General features: G+C 40.7%; 1 protein-coding gene across 1 annotated transcript in view; it reads left to right on the top strand.

Annotated features, from left to right (window-relative positions):
• CDH7 (cadherin 7) overlaps positions 1-27,491 on the top strand; it is a 136,253-nt gene that overhangs the window by 94,378 nt on the left and 14,384 nt on the right. The window contains exon 6 of the mRNA XM_075533207.1: positions 15,925-16,178. Coding sequence (XP_075389322.1) covers positions 15,925-16,178 — 254 coding nt within the window. The remainder of the gene's footprint in view (positions 1-15,924; positions 16,179-27,491) is intronic.

Raw genomic sequence — 27,491 nt, 5'->3', positions numbered from 1 at the left:
GTTACCCCAGATCCAGAAAGATGGCTACCAATGCGAGAACGTTCCTACTACAGAGGAAGGAAGAAGGGTAAAAAAAAGGATCAGGCTGGGAAAGGGACTCAGGGAGCAACTGCTGGATCTTCGTCGGAACTGGACGCCAGCAAAACCGTGAACAGCCCCCCACCTCCCCATGGCCTGGCAGTGCGGCCACGGCATCTGCCTCTACAAGCAACATCATACCCCGAGACATCAGAAGCCTGCAGGGGCTCCGGCATCCAAAAAGAAACAGCAACAGAAAAAGAAGAAAGGGGGCAAAGGGGGCTGGTGATTAAAAAGTTCTTGTTGCAGGCTATTTTTAAACAAGTCTCATTGGCACTCGGGACCTAAAGTAACACAGCAAGAAGCACAGAACTGATCCCTACATTTTCTTTGCGTTCTTTTCAAATAGGAAACGGAAAACATCTTCATCCGATTTGATGCCTAGTCAGACTTGCCCCTCTTGTTCCATCTAGCTATGCACAGAGAACGAGGACACAGCATAATTGGGTGTTTATCTACCTTGAGATCTGCTGCTTCCTTTAACTCTGTATGCTGACGTGGTCTTCTTCAGTTCAACAAACAAGGCATGTTAAAGAAGGGTTTTCTAGGTTTTATTTTGTCAAGGAGAATCTAATGAAGATACTTGTTCCTATTCAGATCTCACATTATATCTCAGGAAGCTTAAAGTGGAATCTTCTGAGCCTTCAAAATGAATACCATGGAATAAAAAGGACCTTATTTAAAAAAAAGACTAATGATGATGTGAAAGAGAAAGGGGCTACCAAAGGGTATTTATTCCTGGCTGCTTCACAAGGCCAGTGTTGAAATACAAACATACATGTAAAGTTCTTGGCCAATCAAAATGGATTACAAATAATCACTCTACAATATTTTAGGGATTTGAACAACTGAGTGGTCAAAACTTGAAAGTAAAATACCAGCTCGTGTCTCTTGGAGCCTCATTCTTACGATGGTTGGATGATTTTGACTCACCTCAAGCACTTCGTGTCTTTTCAGAGGACTGTCTTGTGCTCAGGAGCCCCGATGGTCTAGTGGTTATGCGTTCTGCTGCTGACCCCATTGGGCTGCTAAGCAAAAGGTGAGCAGTTCGAAACCACCAGCCAGGTCTTCAGACAAAATTTGAGGCTTTCTATTCCCATAAAGAGTTATAGTCATAGAAACTCAGAGGGGCATTTCTATCCTATCCTGCAGGCCCCTATGGGTCAACATCAATTTGATGGCAGTGATTTTGGTTTTTGGAGTGGTATGATCAGTATTGATATTAATGATAATTTTGGTCATCTTCCTGCTCTGTGTTCATCAACAAAAAGTGTACTTTTCATTTTTAGTTTTTGGTTTAAAATCTTGGCTTTATGTTTTGTTTCTTGTGCATTCTAGATCCTTAGTAGCGCTTAGCTCTAATTTATTTGGGTCTCCCTTCTGACTTGATACTACAGCTGGTTATCATTGCTTCATTCCCTGAGCGTGGTCCATGATCTGCTTCTGCATCCTCAATCCTCAAATCCATCCTTCCCATAAACTGATTTTCAAAAGCCTTTTAATATTTTTTCTGTTGCAACTATTTGGAAGAAATCTATGTTCGATCTATGAGAATAAAGCAGAGTGATACAACACCTTGACAGGAAGCAGCAAGATTAATATTTTACAGTTATATACTGTGAAATTCTAAAAGATCTCTTTTTCAGTTCTTGGAATTAATGACACCTTGGAATACTGAGAGCTACAAAACTAAGTTTAAATTCCTAGCTTCATGACGGCTTCTGAGAACAGGCGTGTGGGCTGGCAGACTTCTGTCCAGTCACAGGAGCTTTCACCCAGGAGAAGCTGTGTTATGATTACCCAACCGCCAACTGCTCTTCAAGTCCATGCCTGAGACCCTCCCTTCTAAAGCAGCATAATCTGCACACAGCGGCAGCGTCTGGACCCCCAACTCCAAGTGGTTTCAGGTCATGAAGCCACGGTGTCTGTCTCCTTTCCCTTTGCCCAAGTGTTTATCACTGCAGTGCTTCTCTAAGGACCCCTGGTGACTGTTAACCAGAAGATGAATAGTTCAAAACCACCAACTACTCCAAGGGAATAAAATATGACAATTGGTTTCCCTAAAGATTCACTCTCTTGGAAACTATGTTCTCTAGAGAAGTAAAATCTATCATATGAATTTTATATCAAGAAACTTGATCTCAGAGTTCTAGACACATTAAATTCACTTTGGATCAAGACCCAGGGTCAGCTATTAAGATTTTTCCTGACTCCTGTAGCTGCCAGAGTTAATGCAGCAGAAAGAAACCAGGAAGCAGGAGGCCCACGGGCTACTGGAGACAGTGGCAGGTGAATCCAAACTTGGCAGGCCAGGTGGCGGGTCAATGATAGCTCCCAGATGCAGGATACAGACCAGCAAGAAGTGAGTCAGCTCCCCGACAGTGTCAACTGACAGAACAACTGGCGTCACCCCTGAGGGAACTTCCTTTCCATTGTATCAAGCCTGTGATCTGATTAAGAGGGTGCCCCTCTACCCTATTCCTCCCGGCACTGCTTGGCTGCCCCAGAAGAGCCCAGTATGGATCTCCTGTCCCCATCATTGGAGAAGCCTGGCCCAGCCAAGTTGATACATACCTATCCCAGAAACCCTTTGAGACAGTTAATGATAAGTGGGCATTGACTCATGAGACAGTATTAGGATTTTTAATTTAATTTAATTTTAAATCATTTTATTGGGGGCTCCTACATCACATCACAATCCATACCTACATCCAATGTTTCAAGCACATTTGTTCATTTGTTGCCATCATCATTCTCAAAACATGTTCATTCTACTTGAGCCGTTGGTATCAACTTCTCATTTTTCCTCCCCCTGCACATTTCCACCTCCCTCATGAACCCTTGATAATTTATAAATTATCATTAGTTTTTCATATCTTACATGGTCCAATGTCTCCCTTCACCCTTGACACGTTGGTTAAACACCCAGCTGCTCGCTCACAGGTCTGTGATTCAGACCCAGCAGTTAGTGTGAGGCAGAAAGGCATGGCTGCCTGATCGAGGACTGCTGACCATCGAGGAAACGCTGTGGAAATTTCTGCAACCCAAGCTCTCCATAAGGCGATAATCCACTCAGTGGCACCTAACAGCACGATTCCTTTGGAGTGGGTTTCTCAGAATATGGGAATTGTGTCTATAACAGTTTTTCATTCTCCCCTAACAATCACTTGTGATCCTAGAAGGCACGATTCTGTTGTTTACCGCAACCAACCAAGATTTCAGTGACTTAAGGCCCAAGTTCTACCCAAGGTAACATATTTCACAACCCCTTCACAGCTGCCAGGGTCTGCTGGAAACACACTCATCCCAGAAATTCTGTCTTACACATTCCAGAGAGTGAGGGAATTATTTGTGCAAAAGAGGAATGAACATTGGATACTAATTCATATGGACACTCTTACTAATATTGAGAATTTTGAAAGAAGACACAGAGGCTCTTTCCATTATTCAAAGAATAGATAGTTTCACTGAAGCAAATGGATGACTCTCAGAAATCCATGAAAATGAGCCATCTCAATTACGGCACTGCTGTAATGTTGACAGGTTTGCCTTAATGACCGTATATTCACTCTCCTGATGTTAGCTGTAAGTATTGCTTCACACGTGACAGTGTTTCAGTGTTCATGTAGATAAAGTGATTTCTGTTGAATTAGGTTATTTTCTACCTGTGGACTATGAGTTTTAATTGGTTGGACTTACTTTATTCTGATCTGTAGTCTAATAGAACCTAGTCCACTGCTTCTTTCACAAACAATGTAGCATCATAGATCTAATGGGATTTATTTCTGTTTGAGAGAATTATTATCATATTTTGCATCTTGTACATATGCTAGTCCTGCCATGGGGCGAGTTTGGAGACAGAGAGAGTAGAACTGAAAAATACATTTCTGAAAAAAGGTACATTAGAAAAATAAGAACAGATTTGTGGGTGATTCCCTTTGAATATATTTTTATTGCTCCAATGCTTTATAAAGAACACATGGATTTATATGACCAGATGCACAGAGTACACCTTGTCGAAGATTGATGTAGATATGAGCACAGTTATTTTTTTTGTTTGATTTAATCACTCCATCTATCAAGGAGAAAGATGATTATACATCAAAAATATTTTAAAAAATAATGATAACCCTGCAGAGTGTTAAAAAGTTAAAGCAATGCATGTGGTAAGAATATTGCTGTTTATGAATGATATGATGATAACCTTTATAACCTGTTACCTAGGGCTTCATAATTCACATATTGTACACATAAACATTATCCCAGGTGAGAGAAAACTCTATTTTGGGGTCCACCTGGAATTCTTTCCTTTACCATTCCAGTACCATAATTTACACTTTAGGAGCTTGAGTCTTTTATTTTTCCTTTGAGATATGGCAATCTTTTCTCTAATGTACTTCAGTTTTTCAATATAAACCCTCAGTTGAGATTAAATTTGGAATTTTGCTGTATAAAATACATTACCATAGAGTTACAGTGCAGTAAAAAATGATCATTTTCAAACTGCATATCCTATGAAGGATAACTACCCAGGCCCTCTCTGGAAGGCGGTTGGCTTGTAATGTAGCTCCCATTGTCGCATATCAAGATAAATTATTTAAGCTTTTTCAGGCTCATTTTGCTCTTATATCTTTATGATTCCCCCATATCTGTAACTTAAAACAAAGCCCAAGAAACCAGAACGTGTCTAATTGTAAAGCAGTGGCATCCAAGTCCTGATACAGCTGCTAGCCACCATTGATGATGGGCGAGAAGAAGTGGGTGGCTACAGTGTCCACTCAGCCTTCCACTGGACAGAGGGTCTTTACTCTCAGTTTTCGGAATGCATCCTTTTCCTGCTACCAGTAAGAATGAAGGGTTCATTCCCTGAGCCTACTGAGCATTGCAGTATTTCATAACATGCTGCTGATGTGTGGTGGAGGAACATCAAACTACAGACAGTTCCAATTTATTTTTCATCCTCTCATTAAATTTTCCTTTCAAGATTGTATTCAATTAATCCTGCTGCTGGGGAGACCTAATTATCAAAATGCAGCAAAGCCGTTGCTCTCACTTAACCGAAGGAAAGAAAACATTTGGGAGTGTAGTCGTTTTAAGGATCAGTTCTGGGAAAGTTCATCCAGGAAATCGAATGAGGAAATCTTCTGACTTCCAAATTGTATTTTCTACTCTATTCACACCCTTCTTATTATGTGCACATACTAACTTTTAAAAATCATTATGTGTGTGCATGTGTGTAGACATTTATTTGTTTAAGACATAAATTTACCAGTGCTTGAATACTACTCATATCAGAGATAAAATTAGAATCTTAGCAAAGAAAATAAAGAACCACAACCCTTGGAAGAAAGCTGGTTGTCATGTAAATGTCAGTGCGTGACAGAATTAATCTGAAAGAGAAAAAGCGTGTTCACTTCAGAGTATTATGTGCTTTCTTTGGTTGGACAGATTCTCAGAGCAGAGTTTTCAGTCTATGTATGTCAGGTATTTTCCAGGAGCCCATTGTAAAATGTGTTTGGCTCTGTACAAGCCCCAGGTAATGCACAATTTTCCTTAACTCACTCTTTTCCCAGGATGCATTAATTCCTTGATCAGCAATCATAGCTGAGATGCCAAGAAAGGGATATGTGGGGAGTAGATATGAGAGGATTTGGTTTTTGCATGAGGGATGCCAGGTGTAGAAGAACAAATTAAAGGTGAAACCAGATAATGTACTTTTCCTTGAGAGTGGGTGTGCAGCCATGGCTAGCCTGCTTGGGTTGTGTTGTCTGCTCCCTCCACCCCACCCCCAGTGGCTATGCCAAGCGGTTGTGAATAAGGGTTTGTCACTCAAGGGAGTCCCCTAACATCGGGACCTGCATCTGCAAGAGTCCGGCAGACATGAGTGACAGTCAAAATTGAAGCAATAATTGGGGACAGCTCCATGTTGTGAGTTTCTCTTTAGTCCATTGCATTGTCAGAGAGCCCTTTTAATCTGGAAACAGGAGAAACAATTGTCGACATTGTTCCTCCATTGTCCTCCTGCTGCCTTCTTCATCTTCCTTGTTCCTGGAGCACTTCTAATTGGTGCCACCTGGTCCAGTCTGATCCCAGTGAATTCTCTGATTTTCAATTCATGCCTCACCAAAGTCAAAAGCCATACTCATTATATTTTCATTTTACAGTTCTGAAAAGAAATTTTTGAAAAGAAATCAAATGTATTATGTGGCATGTGTATGTCTCCTTTCTCCAACTCATGCCAAAGAAAAGTGTGCACATTATGAGGGCAGAGATAGGATTTTGTATTTCTCAGTATATTTTATATTGGCATACCCAGAGGGGGTACGCATTTGATACCTCCTACTGAACTATAATTTTTCCACAATTTTGTGTCTGTACATGAATATGTTTGTTAGTGATTTACCTTTGTTGATTACTCAGAGGATGGGGAAATTTTGGGGGGGAACTATTTTAAAAATTCAGTCTCAATATTAATTTCTATAGAATGTTTTCTTATTTTAAGAATTCAAAATTCTGAAGAATTACTGTAGTATACTCCTAAAGCAAGCATGGAATTTTTGTATGCATAGAATATAAATTAGTTAAATGTGCTTTTCTTAAGATTGGACATCAAATATTAGAAATTATTTGAGAGACAACATTGTGAAATTCAGACTGATTAAATATAATTTTCCCCTGAAAAGTTCCGAAAAATGGGGCATTATATAATTTTAGTAATTATATTAAACTTTAAGACAAAATCATACATACATGGCAAATATAGAATTTGAGAAATCTTTAATAAATTTTTGCACTTTGCATTTCGTCCTGGGACAGAGTCTGATAAATACATCCAGATGACAAAAACTGGAAACCAGACTGATGGACCAATGGGCTGGAAATACAGAATGGGAGGAGTTTTGATTTTTTTGGACATCATCTTTTTTTAAAATACTTTTATTGGGGGTGCTTACATCCCTTATCACAATCCATACATTCATCCAGTGTGTCAAGCACAATTGCACATATGCTGCCATCATTGTTTTCAAAGCATTCTCTTCCCACTGATATCAGCTCCTTATTTCTTCCCTCTTCCTCCTCTACCTGCCCTCCCTCACAAACCATTGATAAGTTATAGATTATTATTTTACATCGTCCTGAGTCACTCCTCACCACTTATCCCTTGTTTGTCCCCCTGGGAGGGGGTTATATGTTGATCTTGTGCTGGAGTTCCCCTTTCTCCCCCCACCCTCCCTTAATCCTCCTGGTATCTCTGCTCTCCTTGTTGGTCCTGAGGGGCTTTATCTATCCTGGATTCCCTGTGTTGCAGGCTCTTATCTGTAGCAGTGTGCATGTTTTGGTCTAACCTGGTTTGTAAGGTAGAATTGAGATCATGATAGTGGGGTGAAGGAAGCACCAAAGAACTAGAGGAAAGTTGTGTATTTCATCAGTGCTATACTGTATGCTGACTGGCTCATTTCTTGCCTGTGACCCCTCTGTGAGGGGATGTCCAATTGTCTACAGATGGGCACTGGGTCTCCACTCCATGCCCCACCCCTCCCCATTCAACTTGGGTATGGTTCTTCTCTTTGGACTGTCAGGGGAAGCCAGCCCCTAACACATATTACGGATCTGGTAGGCACAATTGTACAGCAATAATAAGTAAAGATCATAGTAAAGTTATAGAGAGCATGAGAGATAGAAGGAAAGTATTGAAATAAATGCAGTCATACATGATTCATAGTAGCATGCTCACCTCAGGCCCACTCAATGGTCCACATGGAGGGAGAGAGAGAGTTTAATGCTAGCCCAGGCTTTTTATATTCTCTGGGACATACAAGCCCCCCAATTACAGGTGAGGACATATGTCACAGGAAGGGGCTGTGCCATAGGCAATACAGTAATAGAGGGGGTGGTCTAGGGACATACACGCAATAAGAAGAGGAGGGATTGGGGGTATACATGTGACAAGATGGGTGAACCCCAGATTCAAGATGGCGGCCTAACCTTGGTCATCCTTGAGCCGGTTTGACCTCTCTGGGGTCTCCTCCTACAAGGAAACAGACAACTACTATCCTTATCAGAAGAGAGTGGACCCTATTTGTTGTGGGACAAACAGTGGTGCCTGCTTGCTCTAGATGGCTGATAGCTCTCAGGGAGAATAACCCCTGACCTACTTCTGATGACCTCCAAGTATAATCATTCCCAAGCAGCTGTCTAGCATATATTTGGGGGAGACGGCTTGGAGGAAATCCTTCTCTATCGCACATTGGACAAAGACACTTTGCCTGCATTTCAATATAGTTTTGTGATTCACAAAAAAAATTGAGACAAAGGAGGCCTCACCTTCCTACTACAATCTCTGTACCAGCCCCAGGAAGAGAGGGAGGAGGAGGGAGAGGAGTGCCATTGTGCTCTCTGGAGATGATGGGCTTTCTTATGGGAGGCCCTGGGAGAATATCGCTAGGAGGAGTGCTCAACTGGTGTTCTGAATGTCTAACAAAATACCGGCAGAGATCTCTTACTCAAGGCGGTAAATCACTTTTTAATTTCTGGATTGCTGATTTGTTTAGAGTAAGATAATCATATAAGAAAAGTTATAATTAGGGAATTTTCTTCCCAATAATATGGTCTCATTGAAGTCTGTTGACTTAAGAAAAAAAACAATTATCTTAATGTGATCATACAGTAGAGAAGATATTGAAACATACAGGATCTGCCTTGATCTAAAATACAGAGCTGGAAAGCTCCAGAGAAAGAAATATTTTTAAAGCTGACACATAATCAGAGCACTTTTGTACAAAATTATCACTTAAACATAAGATGTTAAATTCAAATACACACAAACCCTTGCACGCTCATACACACCAGCTCAGATTGTACCATGCCATGGATGGAGAGAATAGAATGAAGAATTTCCAGGAGGATTTAACTTGGGTCAACTCCTGATACATCAATAACAGTATCAGTCAAAAGTATAAGGTCTAAAAGGAGGGCATGCAGCCTCAGGAGACTGAATTTGACTGGAGACCAAGAGCAACGCTCTCAGGGGAAGGAAAAATGCAGAGCAGTGATTTTATTAAATGAATTCTAGAATATATTTTAACTTAGCATTTAGTATGGGGGAATAAAGCCCAACATGTCAGGGGAAACTATTGAGACTCCACCATTTGTGATAGCTAGCCTTGAATCCACCAGATGAACATAATCCGTGGGCTACACCGGAGACTTCTGGAAGAAACTCAGATGAGAAAGGCGCAGCCTTCATTTCCTGGGTGCTCACAATATAGCCGGGCACACTGGCACTATGGAGAACAGGATAATAATAATATAGCTCATCCTCAGGCAGCGACGACTGTGTCTGCCACTCTTCATTTCTGAATAATTGACAACTCTGTGAGGCTGGTGCGATAACATAGCCCTGAGTTCTCTGTATGGTTTCTGTATTAAAATTAAGAATTTCATTTTATATATGCGTATGTATTAATGAAAGCCAAAGATGTGTGTTCACTCCTAGCCCATCGTGAGCTCTCAATATAAGGGAGTTTTCTTATGACTTCGCTCATAGGCCCATGGAAACATCGATAGGAGCTGATTGTATCCACTGTAAAGCATTCACAAGGGCAAGGACAGAGAAAATGGGGAGGCAATGAAAAGTAGAAGGGAGCGTGCCTGGAAGATAAGAAGGGCACTGTTTAGAGAAAAGGGGTTGCTTGCATGGTAGCAAAAGAGGCTGGAGGAAGAGCCATGACAGTTAAGTCTAGAGCGATGGTACAGGTCTAGAGCGAGGTTACCGGCACTGAGTAAGAAGTTGACCATTTCAGATTCTTTAGTGTGCCAGTTTGATTCCATGTCATCTTGAAACTGTGTGCAGTGTCGGGATGGAATCCAACCTATCAGTCTGGTCTCAGTCCTTGATGCCTGCTTGGGGTGTGGCCTTTGCTACAAGAAAGAGCCTGAGGAACTTCTCTTTCTCTTTCTGCTCCTTCTCCCTCCTGCTTGTCGGGGTGGCAGTCCCACATGGGCCACGGACCCTGGGAGCCAGCCTCCAAGCTGTCGGCCGTGTCCCACGCACTCGTGACCTGCGGGATCCATGCTGCGAGTTCCACTTTTCTGTGCTGTCAGCCTGCAGCTGCTTGAGTCTGAAGAGGGGTGGGGCAGGCATGGGACCCACAGACTTCAGTTAGACTGGCTGGGATGCCTTGTTAATATAAAATGACTTCTTCATGCAAAGTTATTTCTCATCCATATATGAGCTTCTCTGATTTTGTTTCTCTAGATAACCCAGCCTCATACCAGTTAGACTAAGAATTGGTGAACACTACTCTCCCTGTTTGTGTGTGGACCATAGCGAAGGCCCTCCCACCAATTGATTAGCTTCTCTTATTGTTATGCCTTGCGTGATGTTGTAACTATGCCTGTGGTGTTTCAATTCTATCAGGGTCCTCATGGTGAACAGGATTCAATGGAATTTCCAAACTAGCAACAGATTAGGAAGAAGGAACAGAAGGTCCACTCCAAAGAAATTCACCATTGAAAACTACATGCAAACATTTTCTAATAGAGTGCTCATAGATGAGCTCCTGAGCTCGAAAGGCACTCACAGTGAAGCTGAGGATGAGCTGCCTCCTCCAAGTGTTGACTTAGTCTAATGGCACCTGTGAAACAAAGCTTCTGCCACCTCCCATTGCTGACGGGGCGGGACTGAAAATGAGTGACTGAAACAGATGGGCTCAAACAAACAACAACGGTGTGCAGATGGAGCAGGAAGAGGCTGTGCTCTGCTGTGCTGTGTGCAGGCTTGAGGTGAGCCAGCCCCGAACTGCAGCCGCAACGTGAGCTCCAGCTGATTCTGCATCAACCTGTTAGGCTTTATGAAATTTTGATGGATTTCAAATTTTAGCAGTAAATCTAAAATATTTCTGGTACGGGGTAGTGCTATTTATTTGCTTATTCCAGAAAACAGGTGGTCGGTCCCCTGGAAAATATTTGCTATCTGGAACTTCACAGAGAAACTACTTAGCTCTATGTACACTTAATTCTCTCTTAAAAATGTATTAATTCCTAAAGAACAAATATGTGAAAGACCTTATTTCATGTTTGAGGAAATATGTGTTACTTCCAAAAGAACACATATGTGAAAGACTTTATTTTATGTTTGGGGAAAGCATATACAAAGTTAACCATGTTTTACTTTCAGTGCCCAACCTCATTGTGAGAAGGCAGTTTCTAGAGCCAACTGTGCTTGACTGTTGTGAAAGGCTGGCGGTCCAAGCCCAGGCAGAGAGTCTGGGAAGACAGGGCTGCAGATCTGCTTCCAAGAACATCAGCTGCTCCCCAGGAGAAAGATGGAGCCTTCCACTCCAGTAAAGAGTCACAGTCTTCGAAACTCCCAGGGACAGGTCTGCCCTGTCCTGTAGGGTCATATGTGTCAGCATTGACTTGATGGCAGTACTTTTGTTTCTGTTGGTTGATGTAACCGGTGTTTCAGGTCCATTGTAAAAGCTTCATCATTTGTAATCCTAGTGCCATCAAGTTGGTTCTATTTAATACCAGACATAGGATTTTTCAGACTGAAAATCTTTACCTCAATTGTTATTTTAGCTTCTTTGTTTTTATTTTTTGACAAGCATAGCTTTTCTAATTCAACTTAATTTTCATAGAATTCCCTGCTTAATGTAGAAATCAATAATGAGGAAGAAAAGGAGGAATCAAAATTTTATAGCAAATGCTTTTCATTCCGTTTGTTTTAACAATCCAGCCCCTTACCTTGTACCTCTCTGGGGAATCTAGACTTCTCTCTCATGCAGCTTTTTCTCTGAAAGTAATTTTGTGTCTCGATTGTTTTTGTCTCTAATCTTGATTCCAAGCATCTCCTATGAATTTTCTCATTGCTCTATTTTCATCGTCATTTTTAAGCAAGAAATAATCATGCCTAATGCTGCGTTTCTTCACAACTTGGTGGCAACCAGATGTCCAACCTCATGTTGCCTTTAAGACACATTTTGTGAAAGTTGCTACAAAATAATTGCATTCATTTCTCTAGTACATTTTAAATTACTTTCTCACAGGTCACTCAAACTTTTATTTCGAAACTGAACATTTGGTATTCCTTCCAGTGAAGTTGGAAAACTGGACATATATCAGAAAGGCTACTGTGGGTTTGCATCGAATGGAAATGAGGTGATAAAATGGATTTTAAACACATTCTAGCGTGCAGGACTAAGGTGCACCTCACTTAAGTTACAGTATTTTCAATCACCTAATATTATTGTGAAAGTTGGACACTGAAGAAGGAAGACCAATGACAAATTCTATTGAAAGTACCATGAACTTCCAAGAGAGACAAAACAGATGTGTTTTTGAAAGAAAGCCAGAATGCCTCACAGAGGGAAGGTGGTGAGATTTCTCCCCATGTATGTTGGACATGTTCTCAGGAGGGTCGGTCCGTAGAAAGGATGCCATGCTTGGTAACGTACAGGAACATTGAAAATGAGGAAGACCTCTGACAAGATAGATAGACCCAGTGGCTGCATTGTTGGGTGGAAGCAAAAGAACGATTGTGAAGATGGTGCAGGATCGGTCACTATGCACCAGACTGGCTCAACCACACCTAACAACAACATCATCCAGAAAGAGCCGAATGGTGCCCTGCGTTAGGTGTCGCACTGCTAAATGTGTGGTTGTGGATTCAAGCTCAGCAGCCACTCTTGAGGGGAAAGGACAAGGACGACGCTCTGTGCGCCCATAAATATTTACTGTTGAAATATCGTTACAAGGTCACTATAAGTTAGAATCAACTCAACAGTACTCCACTTCGTTGGCCAGTTCTTTAATCATACGGGAATAAAGCATTGTGAAAAAAGTGCTCACTTATGAGCTAGAAGGTCAGCGGTTCTAATCCACCACCTGCTCAATGAGAGGGAGAAAGAGGAGTCAGTTATCTTCATAAAGGTTTAAACCTTTGGGGTAGCTCTGCCCGATCCTGTAGGCTCATCAGAAATTGAACTCATCTTGACAGCAGTAGGTTTTGGTTTGGGTATATAGAGACATTTAATCAGTAGTAATGAAGTTTCTTGTGTAATTAGAAAGTTTTATACATAGTAGAACAATAGTCTAAGAAGGTTTTTACTCCAGTGATTTATATGTCTCTTTAGGATTTCTAAATAAACAAGTCTGTTTTGTTTCTTCCTACACAGGCACTGTCTTTGCATTAATTCTGATTCAAAGGGACCCTATAGCACAGCATAGGTCGGTCTCATGAGGTTTCCAAGGCTGCCAGTTTTTACCGAAGTAAACTGCCACATCTTCCTCCCATGACACAGCCAGTGGGTTCAAACTATTAACTTTTCGGTTTTCAGCCAAGCATTTTAACCATGATGCCACCCGAAACTTCCAAAATGAATGTGGATTTTACAAATAGGATAAAAAGAATTTTAATGACTTTAGTCATATTTTTTTTCTAAGAGAACTTGCACAGAGCTACCCTAGAAGACTTTGAAATGTAAGCATGAGGATGCTTCAAATAGTTTGGGGGCAACGGGAACCTAAAGACTATGGAATTTCCCAAGTTTCCTGAAGTCCCCTGGGTGTCCGTTCTTCTTGGACCTGCCAATTCAAAATATTAGAGAAATTAGCTGATTTGGATTTCTCACATTTTCTACGAAATATGAGTGTGTCCTAAACATGTTCCTAGAAAACAGACCAAAAAAGTAAACTGAAGAGATGTCACTGGAATGAGTACTTTCAACCTCAGGTAGGAATGAAACCCATGCTTTCCCAGGCTATGCGTGCATGGGGGTATATATATATATATATACAGCCAACCGAATCAATGTATCAAATTGTTTTTCTGTTACTATCCTTTTGTGCATCACTTTTGAGATTCATTGTGACAGAATTATAATTAATGTATCAGGCTGTAGATTTGCCTAGATTGCTCAAGATTTGTCCAACAGATAAGAATGTTTTGAACTTTTTCCACATACCAACATCACCCTAGTCTCTGGGGATTCTACTATTTGACAAAATGCATTCTAGAGCTCACAGGAAAGCAGATAAGATGCATTACACAAATGGATGTTTCACTAAGTGCTTTGGGCTACAAATAAGATCTGTTCCTGGATTTTAAGTCTTTACATGAAAAGTGTAGGTGAGTCAGACCAGCTGCACATGACTCTTATTATCTTGACTTTAGTGCAAGAAAAGGCTGGACATCTTTTCAGTGATTTAAAAGCTACATGTGCAGCCAGGGAAGATGATTGTGAAGACGAATTGGCTGGGACTTGGTCCAGTAGTTTGAACGTTAGGGAGAAGTTACATAACATTAAGGAGTATGCAGGCTCTGTTGAAGGCACCCTGGTGATGTAGTGGTTTATACCTAGGGCTTCCAGTCACAAGGCCAGCAGTTTGAAACCACCAACCACTTTTTTTTTTTTGGGGGGGGGGGTCAGAAAACTGAAACTTTCTGGTCCAGTAAAGATTTGCAGCATGGGAAATTCAAAAGTGCAGTTCGACTCTATTTTTTAGGATCAATATGAGTCAGAATTGACTGAATAGCAGTGATTTTGTTTGAGAGAAGTTGATAAGTCAGAAGTTCTAACCCAAAAACTGCCTGTATTGTAAGCCTATTCAGAGTATTGATTTAAATATATTTCCTCAGTTATTAACTGGAGATGAACAGTGGAGTCTCTAATACTTCATGTATTATGAGAATGTATATGATAATATCTTATATAATATATGAATACACACATATACATATATTGCATATTGTATAGATAGTAAAAGAATCCTGTTTTAAGCTTATATAACCACTTTGACTTTTTTTCTAAATCTGCCTCAAATTGTCAGTGGAATGAACTGAAATATGTGCATAGCTATGTAAGTCCACACAAGCGTGTCCATATGTATAATGCATACAGTTGGATTATTATAATTCTTAGCATTACATTTTAGCTCATTTTCCCTAATGCCTTTTCATTAAGTACTTATAAGTCCATGTAGTTGGCTTTATATCTGATGCTATGTATCTTAAGTTTATAATTAATTCTGATTTCATATATATATATATATACATATATATATATATCCACATAGAGGAATATTCTAGGATAGGTTACCTGAGGTGAGACTAAGGCTGACAGTATTTTTTAAAACTGAACATTTTATAATGAAAAAATAGCATGATGTGCGTTTGCTACCTGCAGAGGGTGTGTGTGTGTGTGTGTGTGTGTGTGTGATTCTTTTCTTCCCCAATGACTCTTCCCTTGTCATATTTGAATGATGCCTTACCATTTTTTTTAACTGCCAAAATTGGCTCAATGATTTTTAAGAGGCATTCAGTGGCTGGATTTGTAATTTAGGAGACCGCGTGTGTAAAAAAATCCTGTTCCATGGGGGCTGCCCTCTTTGTTTTAGGACAGCAGGTCAACAGGCCATCCCTCCATGAAGCTTCTGGGTAGAATCAAACCGCCATCCTCTGGGCTACTAGGTGACTGCAAACCTTTTTCACCACCAGCAAGCTCTAAGGCCTCTTTCAGAAGCATTCTAACCCTTATGAGAAGTTAGTCACAGAGGAGATTTTTTTTCTTTTTAATGTGAACCCCTGGGCAGTGCAGTTGACGTCCATGGTTGGAGAATGCTCTACCTGTTGGGAAAGAGTTGCTGCCATTCCGCTCCCATGCGGAAGACCTACCTCCTGCTTATAAGGAAGGGTGAAGGCCTTGGGCCAGTGTGTTGTCCAGGAGCCAGAGGTACAGCCAAGATTCTGATGGGCATAACCACTGATTATTTCTGAATGCTTCCCATGAATCTCGGCTGCGATGTCCTAGGTGAATTTAATTTTCCTAATCATTCACTTTACAGGAACTGGACTTTGAAACGAAAACCAGTTATACCCTCAGGATTGAAGCAGCTAATAAAGATGTCGACCCTCGCTTCCTGAGCCTCGGACCCTTCAGTGACATGACGACTGTGAAGATCATTGTGGAGGATGTGGATGAGCCCCCTGTGTTCTCCTCCCCTCTGTACCCCATGGAGGTGTCAGAAGCCACCCAAATTGGGAATATTATCGGCACCGTGGCAGCTCATGACCCAGACTCCTCCAATAGCCCAGTGAGGTAACCGCTCCTCCATCGCCTTTTCTGCCTTCTGACATCACTGTGCCCCTCTTCACAGCGCACCCTCCTACATGACCATAAAGCAGCGGTTCTCATCCTGTGGATCACAACCCCTTTGTGGCTGAGCATCCCTTTCACAGTGGTCACCTAAGACCATAGGAAAACACTTATTTCCAATGGTCTTAGGAACCAAGACACTGCTCCTCTCTGTCTTCAGGAGGGGTCCCCCACATGCAGACACGCCCAAATATGAGTGCCCGGTGTGAAGACTGTTACCCATGCAATACCATGCTTCAAGACAACACTTCATTTATTTGTCATTAGAAATATTTCACAATAGATTATAACATATTGTTTTGTGATGAAACACTGTGCTTTAATGATGTTCAATTTGTAACAAGGAAAATGCATCCTGCATATCAGGTATTTGCATGACAATTCATTAACAGTAGCAAAATTGCAGTTAGGAAGCAGCAAGGAAAACAATTTTACGGTTGGGGGTCACCACAACACAAGGAACTGTTTCAAAGGGTCCCCGCATTAGGAAGATTGAGAACCACTGCCATAGAGCAATAAAACTAGTCTGGAGGTGAAATGAGACCAGAGGAAATGTTTTCAAAATATGTTGCCTGATGACCTAAGACCATGATTGTGGAGCAATATTTTTAGAGATCCTATTATCCACAGAAGGAGACCTGGTGAGATAGTGCATTACACATTGTGCTCCTAGCTGCCAAGTCAGCAGTTCAAAACCACCAGCTGCTCCATGGGGGAAAGATGAAGCTTTCTACTCCCATAAAGCGTTACCATTTTAGAAATGCACAAGGGCAGCTTTACTCTAACCTCTAGGTCGATACAATGGCAGTGAGTTAATTTATTTACTTTAGGATCTACCAGAGCATCCCTAGTGGCATACTGAGTTACACATTGAGCTGCAAGGTCCTCAGTTCAAACTCACCAACCACTCTGAGGGAGAAAGATGAGGCTATCCCTTCCACTACATGTTTCAGCCTCAGGAACCACACGGAACAGTTCTACTCTGTCCTCTCCAGGTGGTTCTGAATGAGGTTGGTGATGGGTTAGCCACACATCATAGCTGTAATCCAACTTTGTGTTCTAATAAACAGAGTTAGAAAATGAGGGGCTGGATATCCTAACTATAGGATGAAAGTGTATATTAGTAAAAATGTATAAACAACTGCTATTAGGAATTGGAAACTTATATATTGAGCCATTTGTATACTGCATTTTGACATGTTGGTGTAGTAATACCTTATCTCCATGTGGGAGAAAGATAGTTTTTTGACCCTAAAAACAGTCTCTGAAATTCCCAGAGGCATTTTACCTTGTCCTATAGGGTCGCTATGGGTTGGCATCAACTCCCTGACAGTGAGCTTTTATCCACATATAGACCAATGCCATGAAATAGATCCTAACTCATGGTGATCCTATATGACAGACTAGAATAGCTCGTGGCTTCCAGAACTGTAATCTGTAACAGATTCATCCTTTTTCAGAGCTGGACCTGGCCTGGATCAGCTTTTGTAGCAAGATAAACATAAGAATGGCCCATTAGCATTTCAGAATATCCCAGCATGCCACTTTTCACTTGTTAGCTATAACCCACAAACTGAGATTTACAAGTATATTTGTATGCTTGTGTGTGAAGGTATGATAAAAATGTCTTTTTGAGTAGATAACATAAATGTAATAAAATCAAATGCACAATGTGTAAGATTTCTTAGTATGGGTTTATACATAAGACTTTTCAGTGTGATCGAACTAAACCAAACTCACTGCCATCGAATCAATTCCACTCATAGTGACCCTATATGAAAGGGTAGAAGTTCTCCTGTGGGTTTCCTAGATTGTAACTCTTTACAGGAGCAGAACGCCTCATCTTTCCCCTGCAGAGTGGCTGGTGGTTTTGAACTGCCAACCTTATGGTTGCCAGTCCAACATGTAACTATTACAGTACTAGGGCCTTCTTGTTTTGTGTGAAAGTTGGATCTTTTAGGACCAGCCTACAGGGTACAAAAATTAATAAACATCTCGTGGTACAACTTGGTCAATTGGCATAACAGAATTCATAAAGATACTGTTCTATATTCTAGTTTGGTAAGTAGCATCAAGGTCAGCTTCACCCATGAAATTATACACTGGTTTTAACTGGCTTTGGACATGACATGATGCCAGGATAGACTAATACCTGGAGAAGAACATCATCCTTGGTAAGGTAGAGGGGGAGCGAAAAAGAGGAAAACCTTCAACAAGATGGATTTGCTCAGAGGCTGCAACAGTGAACTCAAACATAGCAATTGTGATGAGACTGCAGGACCCAATGTTGTCTGTCTTTTTTTGTTTATAGAGCTGCTATGAGTTGGAACCAACTTGACAGCAACAAACAACAACAAAAACATAAGTGAGCTAGAACAGTTTTATTTTGATTTAGTTACAATATTCCAATTCTTAATGACTCGTTTAAGCATTCTGGCTCACAAACAGCCATCTAGAACACAGTTGCAGGGGTAAAACCCAGTCCAGCGTATTCAATTGATTCCGACACATAGAAACTCTAAATAGGAAATACAAGGCTATAAACATTTACCGGATCAGAGAACCTCTCCTTTCTCCCGTGGAGCAACTGGTGGGTTCAAACTGCAGACCTTGCATTTAGCAATTCAATGCTTACCTATCAGCTCCCACAGGCCTCTCTTTACCAACATAGAACAGCTCATTAGACTAACCTGTCTTCTGTTTGATTTTATGGATTAATGGACAGAAAGAGGAAGATAGCTTCAAGGAGCTTGGGATGTAGAGAGAGTAGACATACCAGTGGCTAACTTAATTTAGCACAGAAATGTATGGGAGGATCTGATATGATTTGAGCTTATGACCTTAACATTATATATTGTTTTTTTTTATTTTTCCTATAATTTAAAAAATCATCTTGCTGAAGACTTTTCAGGTAGAATATTTTATTTTTATACTATTCTACTTTATTTATTTTAAATAAATTTATTGGGGCTCATACAACTCTTATCACAACCCATACATACACCAATTGTGTAAAGCACACTTATACATTCGTTGCTCTCATCATTCTCAAAATTTGCTTTCTGCTTGAGTTCCTGGAATCAACTCTTCATTTTCCTTTTCCCCTCCCCTTCCCTTCCCACTCCCCCATCCCTCAAGAACCCTTAATAATTTATAAATTATTATTTTATCTTACACTGCCTGGCATCTCCCTTCACCCACTTCTCTGTTGCCCGTCCCCCAGGGAGAAGGTTATATGTAGATCCTTGTGATCGGTTCCTCCTTTCTACCCCCTCTTCCCTCCCTGTATCGCCACTCGCACCTCTGGTCCTGAGGGGTTCATCTGTCCTGGAGACCCTGTGTTTCCAGTTCCCATCTGTACCACTTTGCATCCTCTGGTCTAACCAGGTTTGCAATGTAGAATTGGGATATTGATAGTTGGGGGGAGGAAGTGTTTAAGAACTAGAGGAAGGTTGTGAGTTTCATTATTGCTACACTGAACCCTGAGTGACTCATCTCCTCCCCACTACCCCGCTGCAAGAGATGTCCAGTTGTCTACAAATGGGCATTGGGTCCTCATCACGCACCACCCCCTACTCACGATGATATGATTTTCCCCGCCCATTGCCTTTGGTGCTTGAAACCTGGTCCCCTCCGCCCTTCATGATCACACATGTTGGTGTGCTGCTCAATCCATGTGAGATTGTTGCTTCTGGGCTAGATGACCGCTTTTTTACTTTCAAGCCTTTAAGACCCCAGACGCTGTATCTCTCGATAGCAGGACACCATCAATCTTCTTCACCAAAATTACTTATGCACACATTCGTCTTCAGCATTTATGTGGGGAAGGTGCTCACACAGTTATGGTTTTTGTTCTTTGGTGTCTGCTACATGATCCCTTCAACACCTCGTGTTCACACAGGCTTGTGTGCTTCTTCTCTGTGGGCCTTGTTGCTTCCAATTAGATGACCACTTGTTTGCCATCAAGCCTTTAAGACCCCAGACACTATAACTTTTGATAGCTGGGCACCATCATCTTTCTTCACCAAGTTTGCTTATGCACACGACTGTCTTCACTGATCATGTCAGTAAGGTGGGTATCATGAAATGACCATTTAGCTAAGCAAGGTGCTCTTGTATTAAGGGAATGTGCGCAAGGAGGCCCAATGTCCACCTGCTACCCTATTACTAAACCTATAAATGTATGCACATGGGTCTATTTCCCCCATAGTCATAAATATATTTATATATGTACATGTCTGTATATAGGCTTCTATGTATGCCCTTTGCCTCCTACTCCTTTCCTCTATTTCCTTATGCTTTCCTCCTGTCCCACTACCATGTTTAGCCTTCATTCTGGTTTCAGTAATTCCTCTCAGTTACCTTGCTCCCTGCCACTGGTTTTGAACCACTCATTGTTCCTTTCTCCCTGGGCTGGCAAACGCCTCGTCCCTTCCCCTACCTCTCACACTCTCATGTCCCTCCAGGACCGTTGGTCCCGTTATTTTCTCCTCACATCGTTAGCTTGTCAGTGTTGCAGCCTCATTGCCATTTTCTTATGTGCCACTTTGGTGCTGTCAAAGCCATCTGAAATTTTATGCACATATTACTATGTCTGCAAGTCCACCTAGATAAGATAGGCTGGACAAACTATTCTGTTTGTTTTTTTAAAATGACTTTCAGTATATGAGACTGGTGGAACTGCTTTTTGAAAGATAAAAGAAGAGTTCACCGGAGGGGCAGCAACCACTGGGAAGAGACTGAGATGGAAGCAGGCTCTGACCTGCCACAAAAGGGATGAATGACCAAGAGCTCAACTCTTGATTCTGCAGGTCAGGATCTTGGTAGCAATAGAGGGAGTGTGCAGCCTCCGTCACCAAATCTTTGCTTTATTATTCTTTTTTTTTGGTTACTTATAAGTAACCAAGGTGGCCTGGAAGCTCAGAGTAGGACCACCTTGCAAATTTTCTATCACCTACCCCCCACAGATTAAAGAGAGAAAGACTTTGTTCAGAGTGAAGTAAAATGTTAGTTTTGTTGTTTAGAGTTCATGTTTTCCCTTATGTTTATTATGTGTACACTTTGATTGAGTCATGGATTTTAATTTACTTGGATCCAAAATCAAAGCTCATGGAAACAGCAGTCAATAAACCGTGCACTCTGTTGTGGTGGTCAAATCTGACACATAACAATGACAAAATATAGATGAGTAAGAATGTCACATTAGGGATTAAGGAAAACCTGATCCAAGTATGATATGATACCTTTAGTCACCTCAGGGACATGTGAAAGTTACACAATGAATAAGAAGACCAGAGGAGAAGTCATGCATTTCAGTTATGATGTCTGTGAAGAAGACTGACAGGAGACAAACACATTTGTCTTGGAGGAAGTACAGCCACACGCTCTTCCCAAAAAAGTCAGTAAAAAGTCAAACTTGCTTTACCCCAGGTCTGTTTAATGATTAAATAATAAAGGGAAAGTAAATGACGTTTTTAAACTCTATACTGTGGCTTTCATATTAAGAAATGTTGCTGTGGTCAAGGCCTGTTGTTTGATTATCGTCCTGCCAGTTTTATGTGGATGTCCCTAAATGCAACTATAGTGGCAGTCTTGACGTATTTTTATCATCACACATCTTCCAAGAAGTAGAAAATATATGTAGCTCAAAGATGGCTATAACCATGTATTTGCATTGGACACTCAAGTAGTGACCAAAGTGTTGACGCTTCTTGTGCTCCAGCTGTTGGATGAGCAGGTTGCACAGTCTTCTGTGGGACTCATAAGAGTCAACATGCAAATTGATAAGTGTCAACATGCAAATTAGGATGGATACTAGCCAGTTTCACAGTTGTGACTTTTGTCACCTTTAGAAACAAAGTGGTTCTTGGATGCATGGAGAGATCAATATGTGCTTCATGGTAATTGTTTAAAATTAAGGTACTTGAATTCTAAAACAATGTGGAACATTGGATAATCAATATTTGGATTTGGATTATAATACATTCTTTGTATTGTATTACAGCAGGTGCCATCTATATTTGGGGTATTCATGGATATATGGGGCAAGGGATTAGAAATCTAGAAGGAACTATACTTAATTGCCCCCTAGCGAGGCAAAACTGGGGTCTTCTTTCAATTAGACCCTTGACTTGTGCAGCACTTTTAAAATCTCTGTCTAGGCAATGAAAGCCTTGACCTGTGGCTATGAATTATGTGTTTTGTTCCTAAAATGTTATATGGGAGGGGTAGGTCAATGAGTGAAAGGACAGTTAACCTTTTTAATCAGGGGGTGAATTTTTCAAATGTTGGTTATTTAGAGATCTTACCATTGAATTACAATGTTTTTCATATCATTGGTCCTAGTTCAGTTCTTGATGTAAATTCTAAGATATATGTAAATATATGTGTATTTCTGTTTCTAGTTATAGTTTTATGATATGTGCTATATTTGAGGATCTATGTGACTGTAGGAGCCTGTTTAGAAGCAACAGGTGGAAAGAGTCAACAATGCTAAACCTTAAAATTTGGCCAGGGTATGACACTTTTGTGAAATGTTAATATGTTTTAATATTTCCCCATCATCCAACCAAAAGGTTGGTAGTTCAAACCACCCAGTAGCTCTACCAGAGAAAGATTTGACTCTCTGCTCCCATAAAGATTACAACCTAGAACACCCTATGGGGGGTGGTTCTGCCCTGTTATACAGTCACAATGCAGTAGCACCAAACATCAACAGTCTCATGAGTCACATCCAGTCATTCAGAAAACTACCAAATTCATGATCAAGATAAACTTTCCTCTTTCCCCGCTGGAAGCTAGAATCTACAAAACTTAGGTGACAATTAGATGGAACTTGAAATCCCTTAGCCAAAATTAAAGAATTATTTCTCCTTCTTCTTCTTCTTCTTCTTCTTCTTCTTCTTCTTCTTCTTCTTCGTCTTCGTCTTCTTCTTCTTCTTCGCAAAAACATGTAGTTGTGGATAAGGACCTATCTAGCTCTTTCATTTCTTGGAGTGGTAAAATTTGGCCACCAGGGTTTATCTGTTCAAGTGAATGGAAGACAGGAGTCTGCAGATTCTGACCACCTTTCAGAATGTTAGAAAATTGACTCTCTGAGTTTTTGTCAACAGAAGAATCAGCATACTAAGAGCAGCATGAAGTCAAAAGGATCATCTCCTTCTCATTTCAGCATTGCTCCACTGATCTGTGAGTCAATGTGCATTTATTAAAGCACAGGGGGAAATATTGACAGGGAAACAGATGAATTAAGCATGTTGTCTGTCTTCCAGGAACTTACAATTGGCTAGAAGAAGTAAGATCCCATAAAAAGTTAAATAGGAAAAAGAAAGTACCATCCGTGTAGCACGGCAAATTGGGAGATAAATAGCAATCACTCCAGGTTCGCTGGGAAGACTTGACAGAGCTTGGAGGGAGCGCAGGCCTTGGACAAGCCAAGCAAACAGTGAGCTAAAGGCCATTATTGTTTTATTTCATTATTCCCAGGGAGTCGTGCTCTTTTACGGAAGCTACACATTCATTTCTGTAGCAGAACAGTCTTCCCCAAGTCCCAACTCTCAAAATAGTCAGTGAATGGATGTCTGGTATCATTACAAATAAGATCAGATTTGAAGACAGTCAAATAAAAAATAAAAGAGGTCATTTTTCAACATTCATAACAATTTAAGCAGAAAACTATTTATTTATGTTCCTGGATACTCAGATCCTAATATTTACCATTGGGCTCCTCTGGCATCCCTGGGGATTGTATGTCCTCAGATAAAAAGTGATGTAGTCGTATCAAGCATTACATTATGTAGTGTGACAAGACTGAGCACATTTGCGGTGTTTGAATAATTCAGTGTGAATTTTCCAAGTTGCTTGTATACATGCTTATCTTTGTACATCTTTTTAATCTAAATTATTTGTGAGTGTCTGTTTCCTCCCAGAAGCTTGCTTAATGAGCTAGTAACAAGCAGAGAAAAGAGTGTTGACAATAGATTTGGTGGGGAAGTAGCAAAAATCAATTTGGGGCGGAGAATGTGAGCTGTAGTATCTTCCCAAAGGCTTATTGGTTTAACCTAATTATTGCGAAAAATGGGAGAAAAAGTATATGCATAGGTAACATTAATATTATAAAATGGTGTGTGTGTGTGTGTGTAAACTAGTTTACTCAGTATCTATAAATAATTTTGTTATTTAACTGTTCCATTGGCACTTCCTCCACATATCATACAACTCAGTGGTTCAGTGATATCAAAAAAAGTTGTACAATGAATTTTGAAATAATTTTCAAAAAATTTCTGTAGGATATTGCTAATTTATTTGACCTGTTTTATCTCTCATTTTATTGCCCACAAAATATAATTCTGCTTCCTCAAATTTAGCTTTTTGGAAGACTCCAGGTAAAATGAATTATTGAAAAGTATATTTCTCTTGATTTGTCCCTGCAATATTTTCCCCCAATGAAAATGCCTAGGGAAAGTTTGATTAATATAATAATGCAAAATCCATAATCTCCTTTATTATAAATCATGAAGAAGCACCTTTCAGAGAAAAAGCTTACAAAGTTCATACATATTTATCCTACACAGTCCGAACCAAAAGACCCACTGTCATCTATTCTGTTCCAAACCATAATGTCCCAATATAAGGTTTCTGAGAGTGTAAATCTTTTGGAAGCAGACAGCCTGATCTCTCTCCCTCAGAGCAGGTGGATTTCAAACACCAGCCTCTCTGTTCACAGCCCAACACTTGGGGTACGACACTGTCATGGCTTCTTTTCCTGCACAGCAGTGCTATTTAATTGCAATCCCTCCAAACTCACCACAGAGACTTGGAATTTTTCAAAACCGCAATCATGTATGGTTGTTCACAGAAGCCAAGGCTGCATTGAATGGGAGAAGTCAAGCTCTCTACAGATACAAGTAGCCAGACTGTGAGCACAGGGAGGCTCTTTAGCTGGGTCAGCTTTTACCCACCTTCTCTTTGTTTGCTTGTCCTGTCAGCATTGCATGCGACCAAGGATATTAAAATGCCACCCACCCCACCCCCCAAAAATCACATTATGGTATCAGAAGAGAGAATGAAGATCCAAACAGCCTATCTGCCATCACTCAGTGCTAAGCTAAATTATTACTTTACAGAAATGTGTTTCTCCTGGAGCTTCTATAAGGCAAACACTACTATTCCCATGCGATCTTAACCAACTGAAAGCAGTTTTTAAAATGTGCTTCTTGAGTTTTTAAAACAAAACAATAACTAAACGTGAACCCGTTCTGAATCAAAGGGACCCCGTAGCACAGACTAGGACTGCTAGAGGGTTTCTGAAACTGTGAATCTTTATAGGAACAAACAGCTTCAACTTTCTCCCATGATGTGGCTGGTGGATCTGAAACTCATTCCAGGTGTTTAGCATGCTACACTACCAGGACGTGGCTCTGTGGGATGTGTTCAGCCACCTAAAATTGCTGGTTTCCTCAGCTGTTCTGAGGGATAAAGAGAAGACTGTCTGCTCCAACAAAGATTGACAGTCTCAGAAACCCCACCTAGGGCCCACAAGTTCGAGAAAACTAGATGGCAATGGGAATTTTTTTTTGGTTTATTTTATCGACACCTGGATATGGTGCAGTGTAACAAATGAAGACATGAATGCATGGGGATGCACTTATTTACACACGCACACACACACACACACACACACACACTCCCTCAGAGATTGAGGTTGCAGTTCAAAATTTTTAGCTAATTCTAGCCTTCATTTTCCAAACCTCCTCAGTCAGTGTGTCATACAAAGAATTAAAGAAGAAATTTAGCACACCCCCCCCAAGTTGTTATGGTGAAGGATTCTGGGAAGCATCAAAAGAACATGGAAGGAATACACAGAGTGTGGCCGTTTTAAGAGGTAGCATCTGGTCAAGAACCAGTGTCGTGGGCAGAAGAAACCTAAGCTGCACTAAAGGCATTTGTGAAAAACAAAGTGCATGGAATTAATAGGATATCAATAAAAATGCTTTGAAAGCTCAAAAATTCTCCTTGGGAGAACTTACTTGTCTTTCTAAGAAACTTGGAAGAAAGCTAATGACTGTGCCCATTCTAAAGAAAGGTGACAAAATAGAATGCAAAATTATATCCCAACTACCACACGCAAGTACCTGTTTTTGGATGCAAATGCAGCAGTGGTTGCAGCTGCACACCAACAGGGTGTGTCCAGAAATTCAAGCCACATTCACAAGAGGATGTGGCTGTTGGAGTATCATTGCTGATGTCAGATGGCTAAGAGAACAAACAAGAAGGATGTTTACCTGTGTTTTATTGACCCAAGACATGAGACTGTGTTAGTCTTAGCAAATTTTGGGTATGGCTGAGAAGAAATGGAATCCAAAACACATCATTGTGCTCATGCAGAAGCTGTACATTGACCACAGGGAGTTGTTCAAACAAGAGATTACTGTGTGGTTTAGAATCAGAAAAGATGTCCACCAGGGTTGTATCCTTTCATAATATGTATTCAGTCTGTATGCTGAGCATATAATGAGAGAAGCTGGTCTAGTGAAAAGGAAGATAGCTTCAGGACTAGAGGGAGGCTTATTAACTATCTGTGATATGCAGATGATGAAAATTTGCGGGCTTAAAGTGAAGAGAACTTGAAGCCCCTGCTGTTCAACATCATAGCTTTCAGTATGGATTGGACCTGATTTAAAGAAAGCAAAAATTCTCAGAACCGGGCCAATAGACAACATGATAAATGGACAAAGGATTGATGTTGTCACTAATTACCTTTTTTGGAATACATAATAAATGCTCTTGGAAACAAGAGTCAAGTAATCAAATGACATATTACATTGTGAAAATTTGCTCCACAAGACCGCTTTAAAGCATTAAAGTTCAAGGAGGTCACTTTGAATACTAAGGTGTGCTTGACGTAAGCCATGGTACTGTAAGTTGGCTCTCGAAGAATGTGAAAGTTGGACAGTGAATGAGGAAAACCAAAGAAAAGTTTATACTTTTGAATTGTGGTATTGTCAAAAGATATTTTCATTGCTATGGAGTGGAAACACAAACAAACAAGCATGATGACTTTCAGCCAGCATGCTTGTTAGACATAAGGAGTTTAAGACTTTGGATCATGTCATGATGTGAGGACTGAGCAGTCCCTGGAAAAGACATTATGATGCTTGGTAAAGCAGAGGGGCAGTGAAAAGGGGGGTGATCCTCGGCAAGGCGGGTTGGCACCAGGACTGCAACAAAGGGCTCAAACATAACAGTTGGGCGGGT

This window comes from Tenrec ecaudatus, chromosome 15, assembly GCF_050624435.1.
Source record: "Tenrec ecaudatus isolate mTenEca1 chromosome 15, mTenEca1.hap1, whole genome shotgun sequence".
Classification (NCBI taxonomy): Eukaryota; Metazoa; Chordata; class Mammalia; order Afrosoricida; family Tenrecidae; genus Tenrec; species Tenrec ecaudatus.
This window is presented reverse-complemented; position numbering and strand designations above follow the sequence as displayed.